We start from the raw sequence: 15,366 nt of genomic DNA on the forward strand, positions 1-15,366 counted from the left end.
GTGTTTTGCAAGATAAGCAACATTTTAAAATAAATTTTGACTTGATATGCAAACAATGTCTTGATATACAAATAGCGTCATGTCACAACTGAGTATAAAAGAGAAGAGAGGCGCCTCTAAGTGTAGCAATATGGTTACATTTAATGAAGGTACAACATTTAGAAACAAACATGGTTGATGATTAAAAGAAGCACATCTAAGTATGAAGGTATACGGGGTAAAGATGTCCACATAGACCGCCCTCCCACCGCCATTGACGCCGTTCCTTCCACGCTGCACTCCACGAGTGGTTCAATTCTTGCTTTCAGATTGCTCTACTGCAGGGTAGTCTTACCAGTCACTATTGCAGACAGCTTTACCCCGGATGCCTGCATACATAGATGTGCCACTTTTAATCATCAACCATGTTAGTTGCTAAATGTTGTACCTTCATTAAATGTAACCATATTGCTACACTTAGAGGTGCCTCTCTTCTCTTTTATACTCTCTATCTCCTGCTGGATTTTGCTTGTAATCCCCTTGTGCAGGCTTCCATTTGTGAATGGACATTTTATGGTTACACAACCTATCACATTGCTATAATCTTTTTATACGGACTATAAACTGAAGGCCCTATGAATAAATGGTTGTGGAACGAATCATTTGAGTTTCCATTATTTCTTATGGGGTAATTCACTTTGATATACAAGTGCTTTAGATTACAAGCATGCTTCCAGAACAAATTATGCTCGCAATCCAAGGTTTTACTGTACTTATCTTTCTGAACAATAAACAACCTTTCTGGAAGTATCGTATGAACGAAGGATTCTTCAATTTCTACTTAGAAACTAACTCCTAAAAGTAAGTTGGAAATGTGGCCTTGCATAAAGACAGATACATTTCTCCTTACACCCTACCCTCTAGGAGAGAGGACACTGACATATAACACAAAGACTTTGCTATACATCCAGAAACGCCCCTGAGAATAGGAATAGTAGAATTATAGATATTAATCTTTATACTTTTCTTCACTCATGCAAGAAGAAAGACACATAGGTGACTGTGGGGAAATCTAACCATGAGAGAAGTTCACAAGTGCTTGAGCTAACCAATGCCCAAATGAAAAATAAAATTGTATTTTGATCTTCAAAGACAAATAAAAGATAAGTATCTTTAAAGAAAAGTAAATTAGAGGTGCTTAGCAGCTGGGATAAAAGTGCTCCACCAATGTACTGTACTATGTTCCATCAGCGGAGGATGCCAGTGTTCACTCCGGCTCCTGTCAGCCTCTCAGTCATCCAAAAAAAAAAAAAATGTCACCTGGTCTTTGATCATTTACATGTCTTTTATTTCTTCTCCAGCTTACGTACAAGGCAAGGCAGAGGTTTAGCCCATAACGGCTGCCACCATCATTGTACGTACATAGACTTAACAGATTCCATAGCTGGTCATAGCTCAAATTATGGCAAATTATTTCTGAATTGGCCAACATTTAAGCCATGGTTGGTCCTACAAGCAAGTACTGTCTCACCAAAAGTCGATTTGAAGTGGTTCTAAATTCTAAAGTTTTATCCTTTAATGCATTCTCTGCATTAAGGTAAAAACATTCCCTTGTGTGTTCCCTCCACCCTAAACACTTACCACTGACCCCTGTATCGATCCAACGCTGTGCCTGGCTGCAGGTAAGTATAAACCTGTTTATTATTTGCACAGAGCATACAAGTATAAACCAGTTTATTATTTGAAATAGAATTTATTAGACTTAACAATTACTTTTACCACTTGCTTACTGGGCACTTAAACCCCCTTCCTGCCCAGGCCAATTTTCATCTTTCAGCGCTCTCACACTTTGACAATTGCGCGGTCATGCAACACTGTACCTAAATGAAAATGGTATCATTTATTTCACACAAATAGAACTTTCTTTTGGTGGTATTTAATCACTGCTGGGGTTTTTTTTGCAAAAAAAAAAAAAGAAAAAAAGCTGAAAATTTGGAAAAAAAATAGTTTGTTATAAAATTTTGAAAACAGGTTATTTTTCTTCTTCATTGATGTGCGCTGATGAGGCTGCACTGATGGGCATTTATGGTCTGCACAGATAGGCACTGGTGGGCACTGATAGGTGGGAGAAGTGGCACTGGTAGACGACACTGATAGGCAGCACTGATAGGTGGCACTGATGATGAGGTGCTGGTTGGCAGCACTGGTAGGTGGCACTGGTAGGCAGCACTGATATGCACCTGTAGGTGGCACTGGTGGGCACTGGCAGGTGGCAATGGAGGGCACTGCGTAGCGACAGTGCCTCTCCCTGTTCGGGACCGATGTCTCTCTGTCAGAATCCGGTGATCGGCTTTTTTTTTTACCCTCACACTGTCAACTGATCACGTGGTAAGGGGCCGGGGTCGGCTCATTGACTCGGTGATCACAGAGCACGCAGACAGCTCATGCACGGAAGGACGCCTATTGACTCCCTCCTGGCAATTAAGGCCCGCGCTGTGGCCATCACCCGGAGCCGTCAAAGAGCAGGAAACGCAGGAGGTGTACCAGCAGGCCTCCTGTCCCTCTGAGGGGGTGGCAAGACTAGAGCATATAGTCCGGGCTCCCACAGCTGTCACACGGGTGTGTGTGGGGCCAACAGCAATCTTTGAAATAGTTGAGATTGCTCACTCTACCCACCACTGCAGAGAGATCTTCAGAGTTTTATCCATCAGCCATTCCCTACTTGCTGCTCCAGGGACAGTTGTGTTTATCAACTACCCCCTACACACCACCCAAGATTCTCAGAGTTTTGTCAGTTTTCCCTCCCCACCCACCAGCCTTGGGGGGGATCCTTAGAGTTTTGTCCATCAGTCACCCCCCTACCTACCACCCCGGGCAGATCCCCAAAGTTTGTCTATCAGCCACTTCCTGCCCACCGCCCAAAGGAGATCTTCAGAGTGCTGTTCATTAGCCACCCCTTACCCATCACCCCAGGGAGATCTTCAGAGTTTTATCCATCAGCCATTCCCGACTTGCCCCAGGGAGAGTTGTGTTTATCAGCCACACCCTACACACCACCCAAGGGAGATCCTGAGAGTTTTGTCAGTTTTACCCCCTACCCACCACCCCAAGATTTGGTTTTGTCTTGACACTTGTCATTTTTCATAAGCATTGCATTAGTAGACTGCCCTGCTATATAAAAAGCCAGGTGGATAACCGCTGGAGAGAAAAAAAAGAAAACAGAAAAGGGACAGCCAGCATTTGATTGTTTGCTGGTGTTTGTGCTGCAATTGTGCATTTGTCCCCAGAATCGAATGTAGTAATTATATCCGTAATTAACATTGAAAATAGGTGCAGTGCCTACCTTGGTGACAGTTGTAACATCCTCACACCCATGTATTTCTTTTTTGGAAGGGACTTTCCTGTACAACCAAGAGAAATATGATAAGTAATAATGCAAAATCCCTATGGAATGTTCTGCGAATGATGTGTCCTTGCTTTATACAGTGCCTATTAAACCAGACCCCTGGTGATATTTGTATATAAGTAATGCTTGACTATTTGATGTATGACCCTTTTAAAAGGTTAATAGCAGTGATCTCTACTGGCATGTAACATGTCCCCAGTCTCTGCTTGTCCTCTGCAGCATGTCCTCATTCTCCAACCACACCAGTGGCATGTTCACACTCTCTGACCATCAGTTCCTCTGGTATGTCAGCAGTCTCTGACCGTCCTCTCTAGCACTCAACAGTTAGGATCACGCAGTGCTTTAAGAGCAATCACGTGGATCCAGCTTTTCTGTCGCAACCATATGCACAGTACTATTTGGCTTTTACAAAACATCATGGCAGACAGCTGTTACATAGTGGGTAAGGTTGAATAAAGACCCCGGTCCATCCAGTTCAACTTGTTGTGTATATGCATGTGTTTGTCATTAGTAAATTGTATATCCCTGTAGGTTGTGATTGTTAAGGTACCCATCTAATCATTTTTTTAAACTATTGACACTTCCTGCTGATACCACTGCTTGTGAAAGAGAATTCCACATCCTTACCACTCTGACAGTAAAGAACCCTCTACGCAGTTTAAGGTTAAACCGCTTCTTTTCCAATTTCAGTGAATTTAAATTCCCTATGCTAGGGTCACCATTACAGTATTTGTACATCACTATCATATCCCCTCTCAAGCATCTCCTCTCCAGAGAGAGAATAAGTTCAATGCTTGTAGTCTTTCCCCATAGCTGAGATCCTCTAGTCCATTTATTAGCTTTGTTGCCCTTCTCTACACTCTTTCCAGTTCCAGCACATCCTTCTTTAAGATTGGTGCCCAGTACTGGACGGCATACTTAAGATGCGGCCGAGCAAGAGTCTGTTGTAATAGATCGATTAATCTGATATAATACATAACAGAGAAAAGCACAGAGTGCACTGGCCTTGCAAAGCACTGTTTTGTGGTATCAAGAGACTCAGTTGAGTCTACCAGTACCTGGCACATTGACCAGCACTGCACTAGACTAATACTGTTTCGTTAGACCTGGCCCGCTTTAACTCTTTATTTTATTTATTTTTTTAGGTATTGCTTTATGTAAACTATCGCCAGTACAGTGTAAGGTAGGTTTTACTGTTAGGCTTGGCTTGTAGTATGCATACTTAGTAATTATCCTGTAGGTAGCTACGTGTTTAGTCTCCATACCTTTAAGCTGACGGTCATGTGATTCAGCCAAAAACTGCCGAATGCGATCAGATGGAATGGCAAACGATATCCCCGCTGTGACTTTTAATGTGTTTATTCCTATGACTTCCCCATCCTATAGATAATTGGAAACAGAAACAGTAGAAAAGCTGTTAAATTTTATCTAACCTTCACAACAAAAATGTGATTGCAGCTTACCAGTTGTAGATTTTGTAGAAGCAATGATGAATTGTCAGATGTATCTTGGGAAGAGCTTGTTTATTCCAGGCAGCAGAGAGCCACATGTAAAACCTATTTCTTCTAGTTTCACTTCACAACTTCTAATTCCTGTTCCCACCCCCAGGTCCTAACACAGCTATGTAAATACAACATATACATATTCTACACCACAGGCTTTAGTTTTGAGGTGTGCATTAGATTCAACATATTTAAGGCTTTTTTCGTTATTTCCACCAGTTTTCTCTACCAGTAACACATTTCCAGTCTTAGGGTGACAGTTCTCACTTACTGTACTCAATCTATTAAAGAGGAAGTAAACCCTGATGGGTTTACTTCCTCTTTGTTTCCCTGCAAAGGTAAAGCATAATGGGCTACTATGCATCGCATAGTAGCCCATTATGTGTCACTTACCTGACACCGGAGCCTGCAATGTCACCGCTGTCCCCTCTGCTACAGAGCATCCATCTTCTTTCTGGGTATCGTGGCTCCGGCGCTGTGATTGGTCGGAGCCGCGATGACGTCACTCTCGCACATGCGCATGGGAGCCGCCACTAACAGCATATCGCCGTTAGCAGCAGCATGCTCAGTGCGCCTGCGCGCCGCTGTCTACAACGCATGCGCCATAGACATCGGTGCCTGTCTTTTTGCAAATATTTCCTAAACCGTGTAGGTTTAGGAGATATTTCTTGGACCTACAGGTAAGCCTTAATCTAGGCTTACCTGTAGGTCAAAGTGGTCTGTAAGGGTTTACAACCACTTTAAAGACCAGTGTTGTCATTCTATGCCAGGACTACAAAACACCTCTGCCTCTCCTCTTCCTCATAACACTGGGGAAAATTATCTGTAGTCCACAAAGAGAACCAGAAACAATGTAACTGGTGACAGTGCAGCAGATGAAGTTATCTGCTCACTAGAATTCTAGCAGGATCAGCATCTGTTTTTTTGCCCTTATCAAACCGATATTACAATGGTATATTTAACAGACCAAAAGGGAGCAAATAAGAGAAATTCAATCTTATGGTATACATACTGTATACTTTAATGTAATCAGGTGCTAGGTCCCTTTTAGTTAGTGCCCTCCTGTAGTGATGACATGGGTGAGTCAGTGCCCCTATATAAGCCAGGTTGGGAGGAGCCTGTGGGCAGTTGGGGCATGGGAGTTAATTACCCCACATCTATGCAGATGTAGTCACCTAGTGCTGGGGCCCTGGACAGGGCTGGAGGACAGGGAAAGGTAGTTCTGCACCCAGAAGAGCCGTCTGTAGTAATCCTGTCTCTTATGGTAGTGGAGACTATAGTGGGCTGCAAAAGGCTTTTCAGGCCAGGCCAAGTGTTCCCTTGACATGGACATTCATTCATTCATTCATTCATTGTATTGTTCATTTAAGCACAAGAGACTCCATTTTGTTCGAAGTGCTGCTAGAAGCTCTCTCTGTCTCTACTCCCCCCTACCCTCTCAAGGTTTTACTCTGGTAAAACAGAAAATGATGTGTAGCGCTAAAAGTTCAACATGAAAATAATGTCCAATCAATGATGAAAAATATCAAACAGAAACTTAGAAGAAAGTCCTCCATGTATATAAGACTCATAAAATGATGGATGTAAATTCAGTGACTTCATGTGGGGAACATATTAAATGTGTGACATCTGGAGTGAACACAGAGGAGACACACCACCACCAACAATAGGGAGGCTTACCAGATTACGTAGACCCAAGGGGGCATACGCCCAACTGGGTCAAATCAGACTTAGGTGGTGGGTGATGGTAGATGTTCCGGAGGAGTGGTGAGGATGGAAATCCAAGAGCAAACCGGATGCTAGTAGGTCCCTCAGGAAGATGTTGGGAAGCGGATAGCAGTATTGTATAGCGGGAAAGAAAAAGGCCACATAGTGTGATTCCACAAAACAGGTACAAAATTTATTAAAAAAGAGATACACTCACATGAAATTCGTAAAATTAGCGCTGTAAAAGTATGGCGGCAGTGGAGTGACGACATCGCAGCTACGGCCACTCACAGGGCCAGAGCCGCGATACCCGGAAGGCATGCCGAGGGGAAATGTCAGCTCCCTCGGCGTGGACCAAGTGCGATGCCGGCGCCTTGTTCTAAGGTAAGTATCTCATAATGAGCTAGTATGCACCACGAGTAGTGGGATATTGTATATTGATATTGTATTGGATTCCAAATGCATCAGAACTTATGGCTCCTCTATATGAGGCTACCACTAGAAACCCTTCCAAACTCACATGGGACAATGAATTGCAGATGAAGGAGCTTATTAAAATTTTGTCTGAAGCTCCCGTCATTGGACTTCCTGACTGTACTAAGACTTTCTCATTGTTCTGTCATGAAGCCAATGGATTTGCTGCAGATGTACTCACCCAGCTATATGGAGACAAACAGAGGCCTGTGATGTATGTATCAGCCTCATTAGACCCTGTCATCAAAGGCTCCCCCAGTTGTATGCGAGCCATAGCAGCCTGCATTTTGCTGCTAGACAAAGTAACTGAGCTTGTACTAGATTCTGCTCTGTTCCTGTATGTGCCACATGCACTACAGGAAATCATGAATCAAGTAAATACCAGACATGTGTCTGCCAGTAGATTTGACAAGTATCAGTCTGCTCTTTTTGCTCCATCGAATTTAATAATCAAACGATGTGTTACTTTAAATCCGGCTACTCGTCTTCCTATAATTGATGAGGAAGATGCAACAAATGGTACTGATGTAGAACCTGAGAGTTTTTCTCTCTCTTGTATGGCTCTGATAGAGGTAGAAAGGGCCTCTGTCACACCAGCAAAAGATGAGCCTTTATCAGATCGTGACACACACTTATTCGTAGATGGTTACAGATTTTACACTGATGATAATCAGCCACACACAGGGTTTGCTGTAACCACTACAGACACCATTTTACATCAGAAAGCATTGATACCCCAGATGTCAGCACAGGAAGCAGAGTTGTGTGCTGTAGTCAAAACATGTCATCTCCTAGAGAATCAAAGGGGAAACATCTACACTGACAGCAGATATGCATTTGGAATAACTCGAGATTTTGGGCCTATTTGGAAAGCGCGTAACTTCCTGACTAGTGCAGGGAAGCTAGTGAGACATGCAAAACTCATAGAGCAGCTATTTGAGGCCTTTCAAAAACCAGCAGAAGTTGCCATCTTGAAGGTAAAGGACATGCAAGGGGAAATGACATGACAGCAAGAGAAAATGCTTTAGCGGACCAAGGGGCAAAGGATGCTGTCCTTTTGACACTTGGAGTCACACCCACTGTAGGGGTCGCCCAGGTAGTGGGGACAGATTCCCCTCATCAAGAGCACTGGGATGTAGAAACTTTAATTCAGTTGCAGAATCGAGCCCCTGATGAAGAGAAGGATAAATGGATCAAATGTAATGCTACCCAAAATCAGCAGGGCCTGTGGAGGGCTGACAACAGGTGGTGTCTACCCAGGAGTTTGTACCCAGTTTTAGCACAATTGGCATATGGCGTCAGTCATCTTGCTAAGGGCATGATGGTGGCACTTACTGACTGCTATTGGATAGCACCTGGATTTAGTGCATTTGCAGCCAGGTTTTGTGCTTCGTGTCTCACTTGTGCTCTGTACAATGCAGGGAGGCCTGTCCATGTTCACCAAAAGCATTCTCCTAAGCCAGATTTCCCTTTCTAAAGAATTCAAATAGACTACAATCAGATGCCCAGAAGGCACCTATGAGTACGCTCTAGTGTGTGTTGACATGTTTTCAAGTTGGCCTGGGTGCTGGCCGGTAGCTAAAGCAAATGCAAAAACAGCAAAGAAAATTTTGAATGAAATAGTTTGTAGATATGGAGTTCCTGAAACTATTGAGAGTGACAGAGGGAACCCATTTTACTGGGGAAGTAATGAAAGAGGTAATGGAAGCCCTTCACATACAGCAAGCTTTCCATACACCTTATCAACCACAAATTAGTGGTAAACTTGAGAGACTTAATGGAATTTTGAAAAACAGATGTGCAAAAATTAAAGCAGATACAGGAAAAGGATGAGTGGAAGCTTTGCCATTAGCTCTATATTCTGTAGGAACTACCCCTAAACAACCACATGGGCTGTCCCCCTATGAGATTTTATTTGGAGGGCCACCCAAAACAGGGCTACATTTTCCCCAACAGTTGCAGGCTTTTCACTCTGGTCTGTTAGAATATGTTCAGGTTTTGCAAAGAGCATTAATTAAAATACATGAAGGTGTTTATAAATCTATCCCCGACCCAGATTCTGTTTCAGGTATTCATAGAATCATAGGAAAGCCCACCTGGATTCACGCCAGTCACTGCAAGAAAATTCTGAAGTTATGATATCCTTTGAAAAAATTATGATGATGTTTCTTTTCTTTTTGTTGTTTTTGAGAACTGAGACATGGAAAAATAACCCTTTCATCCAAATGTTAAAATTGTATGCAACCCATAGCAACGCTAGTAACTACTGGGTGTGTTCTCACTTACACCCCCAAACAGGTACAATACCCATGATAGCAATGCCTCTCAACTTCACTGATCTAAACAGGGCCAGAATAAATGGCTCATACATCGTCTCCACAGCTAATGAGCACAGATCAGTAACTTTGATGGTTTCAAAACAGATAGACACTCCACAGGTTTGTTATAAACATTACATGCCCATTTAACACTAAATGTACACGGTTGGGCAATTCAGATTGCACCGGAACAAAGATTACAGTTTATGGAGGAAACTATGATCAATATTATTATATCCTAGATCCAGAACTAAATAGAACCCTTTATAGTACAAATTGCTCACAGTTCCCAATATGTAAAAAATATCGGTTATCTGAGATTCCATGTTATTGCTTCCAGTTTTTTAGGAGCAGATATACAATCCATACGTAGAGGGTTATATTATATATGTGGAAATAAAGCTTACGTCTGGCTTCCTATTAATGTTACAGGTACATGATATATTGGGAAGTTAGCAACTGCTTTGGCTGTTCGCAAAGATACAGTGCGACCAGATCAAAGTCCAGAATACCCTTTAGTGTTCAAAAGAGAGCTCTTCACTGAAGGTGACATGGCATGGTCATGGTTCCCTTCCTGGACAGGATGGGGAATTGAAGCAATGAAAAGAATAAATAATTACACTAGAATTGTAGATGAGATTATTAACCTCACTACCACTGATATAGGTTTATTAAGTGAAAAAATTGCTCAGCTTAAAAAAGTAGTATTAGAGCACAGATTAACGCTAAATTATCTCACTGCAGCTCAAGGTGGGATGTGTAAGGTATTTCACACTGATTGTTGTATATACATTTCTGATAATGAGGACATTATTAAAGGGCATCTTGCTAGGTAAGAGAACTACAGAACAAGGCCAGAGATATTGCTGAAGATGGATGGAACCCCTTAAGGGTTTAGGAGGTTTTGGTGACTTTTTATATGGCATAGCAACATGGTTACAGAAACTAGGCGCTTACATTGTGATGTTCCTATTTCTCATATTTGTTATTTACTTCCTCATCAGGCTATGCCTCTGTGTGACTACCCGCTGTATCAACAAATGTACGAGCCCTGATGAACCCATTATTGTGAGAAAACTAGGAGAGAGCTGAACAGGACGCCGTCTCTCAGCGCCAATGTAACAGGAGTTACCAGCAATCAGCTGAATGTAACGCGGAGAAGAATGGTGTCAAATAAACAAAAGGAGGGAAATGACATGGACATTCACTGTATTGTTCATTTAAGTACAAGAGACTCCATTTTGTTCGCACTGTTGAAATGTGTTCTGTAACCTTCACCTGACACACAGACACAACTGCTGCTAGAAGCTCTCTCTGTCTCTACTCCCCCCTCCCCTCTCAAGGTTTTACTCTTGCAATTGTTCTATTCGCTAGCTTTTAATAATATATTTCTATTTGTTAGCTTTTAATAACATATTTCTATTTGTTAGTTTTTAACAACAACTCACACCACCCCTTTCTTATCTATGTATAAAATAACATGTAATAATAAATTTTGGCACTGAACGGACATTTTAAACACAGTGATTGTGTCCTGTGAATCTTTTCCTGCAGCTGCAGTATTAACTTTTGTTTTAGAGTCCCAATCAGAAAGAATTCCACAACAGAGTCTATCCCCCAGAAGACCCAGTGGAAGTGTACTGGAGCTAGAGGTGCAGTGACAGTGTTCCTGTCTCTGGAACAACAAGCAGGGAGTTGTGAGCTGGACACAGGTAGTCCAAGGCAAGCCAGAGCCCTCTGAGTGCGTACCAATGACCCTGGGAAGGAGAGAGACTGTGAAAAAGGAAGATGGCTTAAGGGTGAAGTGTTGTATGCTGCTTTCACATGTGGCTGATATAAATTGTCCACTATATGCGATTGACAAAGTACTGTCAAGTGACCCCAAATAGTATGTGATGCGACTAATTGCCATCTTCTAAAGTAACATCAGTAAAGTGAAAAAGTACAGCAACTATATTTCTCTTGTGTAGACATTCCTTTCTTCGGAATATAAAGGATAATGGCCAGAGATATTGTGGGAAGGCCTCTAGTAAGGAGTGGGCACAATATGGCAAAGGTTTAGGGCTTCAAACAGGAGAGTTGTTGTTCTAGCAAGAAGAAGTGGGATAGGGACACATACTAGTTGGTGCTAAACATCGACCTAAAGTATTCTTTTGATGCTTGACAAGTGGCAGTTGGTTATTTTTATACAGTATGCATGCAAGCCTCTACGATCCTTTTGATTATTAGGCCCAAGCTGTCTATTTAAAAGTAAATCTAAACTACTAACCACACAGATACTGTCCCAGTATAACAGAGTTGTTACCCAGAAGAAGATGGCTTTACACCATCAGTGGTGGATGTGGACCTTCAGCACATAGGATGGAGGTGCATCAAAAGGAAGCAGCCAAGAGTAGAAGTCAGCAGCAGAAGAGCAATGCATACATTACAGACTAGACTGTAGAGAAGATCTTGATTCATAACATTTGTTTTTGAAGTTGCTCCAACTCCAGTTATTACAAATTGCATACAACCTGTTGTAGGCAATTTAATATCTCCAGCATGCCCTTACACATAGCTCCCAACTGTCCCTGATTTTGAGGGACTGTCCCTGATTTGGAGCAATGTCCCTCTGTCCCTCTTTCCTCCTCATTTGTCCCTAATTTTGGTCTGATCCATATAGTTGTGTATAAAATGCACTTTTTATCTTTCAAAAAGTGTTTCCCAGTGTGAAACCTTTCATCCAATTTCTAAATTGCTGCATTTGTACATTTTAAAAGCCAGTATAAAGGAATAGTAGTGGTAGAAAAAAACACTTGTGGATTTAGTTAACTTTTTTTGTGGTTTATTCTCCTTTAAGGGGGTGTGGCAGGGGGCGTGTCCTATGCATACATACATTTTTTAGTAGGTGTCCCCCTCATTCCTACCTCAAAATGTTGGGAGGTATGCCTTACATGTGGTGTGAAGGTCCTTTTGTAGTAAGGTTTCTAAAGACAAAATCCTTCTATTCTTAATTCCTTTATCTGTAATGTAGCATGCCAAACTAATTAAGCTGTTTATTGGAATCTGATGATAAACACACCCTAGTACTAGCAACAATGTAAAGGGGAACTAGGGTTATATTTCATATAAGACTGAGAATTGACATTAGACTGCTTAGAACCTCCCAACTGACATTCATTTTTACACATTTCAGCAAGTGTGTAGGTGGAGCCTAAGAAAATATCCCTAATATTGGTGAACCACTACATAGTCCACATGGATACTGTATTTATCATGTTTTCATTTAAAGCGGGGTTCCACCCAAATTTTGAACATTATCTCTATGCATTCTCTTCCTTGCCTAGATGCTGACATGCTGTGTAAAAAAATTTAAATCGCCGTAATTACCTTTTTTTTCTAATCTTCTTAGCACTTCCTGGTTTTCCTCCCATGGGAGTAGGCGTGTTTCTAGCCTCTCCCAGACCTCCCACAGTCCCCTGGGAGCTAGTCTCAGGCTTCCCAGCATGCATTGTGCAACAGCATCATCACAACATCTCTGTGAATGCTGGGAGCACAGCATTCACCGCATCCAGGAAATACATGCTTGTGGGCTTCAAATGCCCACAATGAAGATGGAAACCGCCTTCAGTGAATTTTATAAGTTATTCTTTACAACGAAATCAGACACAGGCGGACTTATTACACAGAACATGTGAGTAGATAATCATGAGAAGAAAAGTTTGTGAATGAACTCCAAAAAAAAAAAACGATAGATAGGTGGACCCCCGCTTTAACCACTTGATGACCAGTCACCATCATTACACTGTGGCAGGTTGGCTCTATAACGCAAATTGCCATAGCTGTACTTCAGTCCGTGTAATAGATACAGTGGGCACGTGCTGGAGCTGATGCATGTGGCCGGCGGCCGCGTTGTCCGCCGGCCACCCGAGATTGCTCCACAGAGAGCCAGAACAGGGATCTGTCAATGTAAACAAAACAGAACCCCATTCTGTCAGGGGAGTAGAGAGAGATCGTCTGTTCCTAGTGATCAGGAACAGCGATCTCCTCCTCAAGTCAGTACACTCCCCCCACAGTTAGAAACCCCTCCCAGGGAACACATTTAACCCCTTGATCACCACTAATGTTAACCCCATCCCTGCCAGTGTCATTTATACTGTAATCGGTGCATTTTTATAGCACTGATCGCTGTATAAATGTCAGTGGTCCCAAAAAAGTGTCCAATCTGTCTGCCACAATCTCGCAGTCCCGCTAAAAATCGCTGATCACTGCCATTACTAGTAAAAAAATAATAATAATAAAAATGCCATAAATCTACCCCCTACAAATCAATATACGCTTATTTCAATTTTTTTTTTTTTTTTTTATCTAAAATATGTAGAAGAATACATATTGGCCTAAACTGGGGAAGAAATTAGTTTTTTTTTATATATATATTTTTGGGGGGGGGGTATTTATTATAGCGAAAAGTAAAAAATATTGCTTTTTTTTTCAAAATGGTCACTCTTTTTTTGTTTATAGTGCAAAAAATGAAAACCGCAGAGGTGATCAAATATCACCAAAAGAAAGCTCTATTTGTGGGAAAAAAAAGGACTTGTTTGGGTAAAATGTCGCATGATCGCGCAATTGTCAGTTAAAGCGATGCAGTATTGTATCACAAAAAAATAGCCTGGTCATTAAGGGGGTAAATCCTTCCGGTCCTTAAGTGGTTAAAAATGGTTACAGACAGTTTCACCAGTTTTTCAGCAATGCACTGATGAGAGAGGAGCAATAGAAGAGTGGTAACAGAATACTCAGCTCAGCATAGACTGTTCCATACTTGCAAGTACTGGAGGACTACTTCTGCCGGGGTATCATGTGATTGGTGATGCAGCTCCCTGCTATACATGGATGTCCACTTTCCTTTTGTAGGTACCAGAGTGCACAGCAAGAGCAAGAGAAACCTAACATGTCCCTTCTTGTGCAGAACCTCTTTCCGCTCTCTTAATCCTGACTCTAACCAGAAGAGTTCTGTCCTTATCCATATACACTCCAGGCTTGCTCAAATTACCTGGGGCACCCTATTTACCAAGATGGCCACCGGCGATCTCACAGGATTCCAGCCAGACAACCATCCTCTTGTGGAGCACACAAGAGGAAACAATTCCCCTTATTTAATGCATCTTCTCCTAGAGAAGCAGAGCAATGCCACCAACAGACTGGAGGAATATGCAGCCTGCACCTGCCTACAAGTATAGTGGAATGCACATCATCTAAAACAGTGGTCATCAACCCTGTCCTCAGGACCCACTAACAGGCCAGGTTTGCAAGATAACTGAAATACATCACAGGTGATATCATTTGCTGCTCAGTGATTGCAGTATTCTAGTCTGCATCTCCCCAAGATAATACATAAAACCTGGCCTGTTAGTGGGCCCTGAGGACAGGGTTGATGACCACTGATCTAAAAGTCAGAAGTAGGAATCTGCATTAATATTTACCAAAATCATTGTAATGTATACAGTTGACCTTTTTTATGTGAAAGCTAATACAAAAATGGAAGCTCCGCTTATCTACCTCCTTCCCCCCCCTCCGGTGCCACATTTTGAACCTTTCAGGTGGGAGTGGGTACCTGTTTTTGGCGAGATCACTCGGAAGTTCTGCCCCCCTCCTCCTTCCCCCACCGCCAGGCCATTTAGAAAATGCAGTGCGCTTCGCGCATGCGCAGTAGGGAGTCGGCAGTAAAGGCTTCACTGCCGGTTCCCCTTACCACGAATGGCGATGGCAGCACCAGAGAGCTGATAGAAACATAGGCTAGGGTGCCAACATCGCTGCATTCCAAGACAGGCAAGTGTCCTAATATTAAAAAGTCAGCAGCTACAGTATTTTTTGCTTGGGGGGGGGGGGGGGAGGGGAGAACTCTGCTTTAACTACAGTGGGAAGGTATAGAATAAAAACACAATAATGCAGCTCTGTAATCATTAATACATATTTAACACGTTCCGGACCGCGCTATAGCCAA

At 42.3% G+C, this 15,366-nt stretch overlaps 1 protein-coding gene across 1 annotated transcript in view; it reads right to left on the reverse strand.

Moving 5' to 3' along the window:
* HTRA4 (HtrA serine peptidase 4) overlaps nucleotides 1-15,366 on the reverse strand; it is a 120,852-nt gene that overhangs the window by 17,501 nt on the left and 87,985 nt on the right. The window contains exons 6-7 of the mRNA XM_073622351.1: nucleotides 4,651-4,765; nucleotides 3,323-3,380 (exon numbers count right to left, since the gene is read on the reverse strand). Of these exons, the coding sequence (XP_073478452.1) occupies nucleotides 3,323-3,380; nucleotides 4,651-4,765 (173 nt within the window). The remainder of the gene's footprint in view (nucleotides 1-3,322; nucleotides 3,381-4,650; nucleotides 4,766-15,366) is intronic.

This window comes from Aquarana catesbeiana, linkage group LG03 (genome assembly GCF_042186555.1).
Source record: "Aquarana catesbeiana isolate 2022-GZ linkage group LG03, ASM4218655v1, whole genome shotgun sequence".
In the NCBI taxonomy this organism is placed as follows: domain Eukaryota; kingdom Metazoa; phylum Chordata; class Amphibia; order Anura; family Ranidae; genus Aquarana; species Aquarana catesbeiana.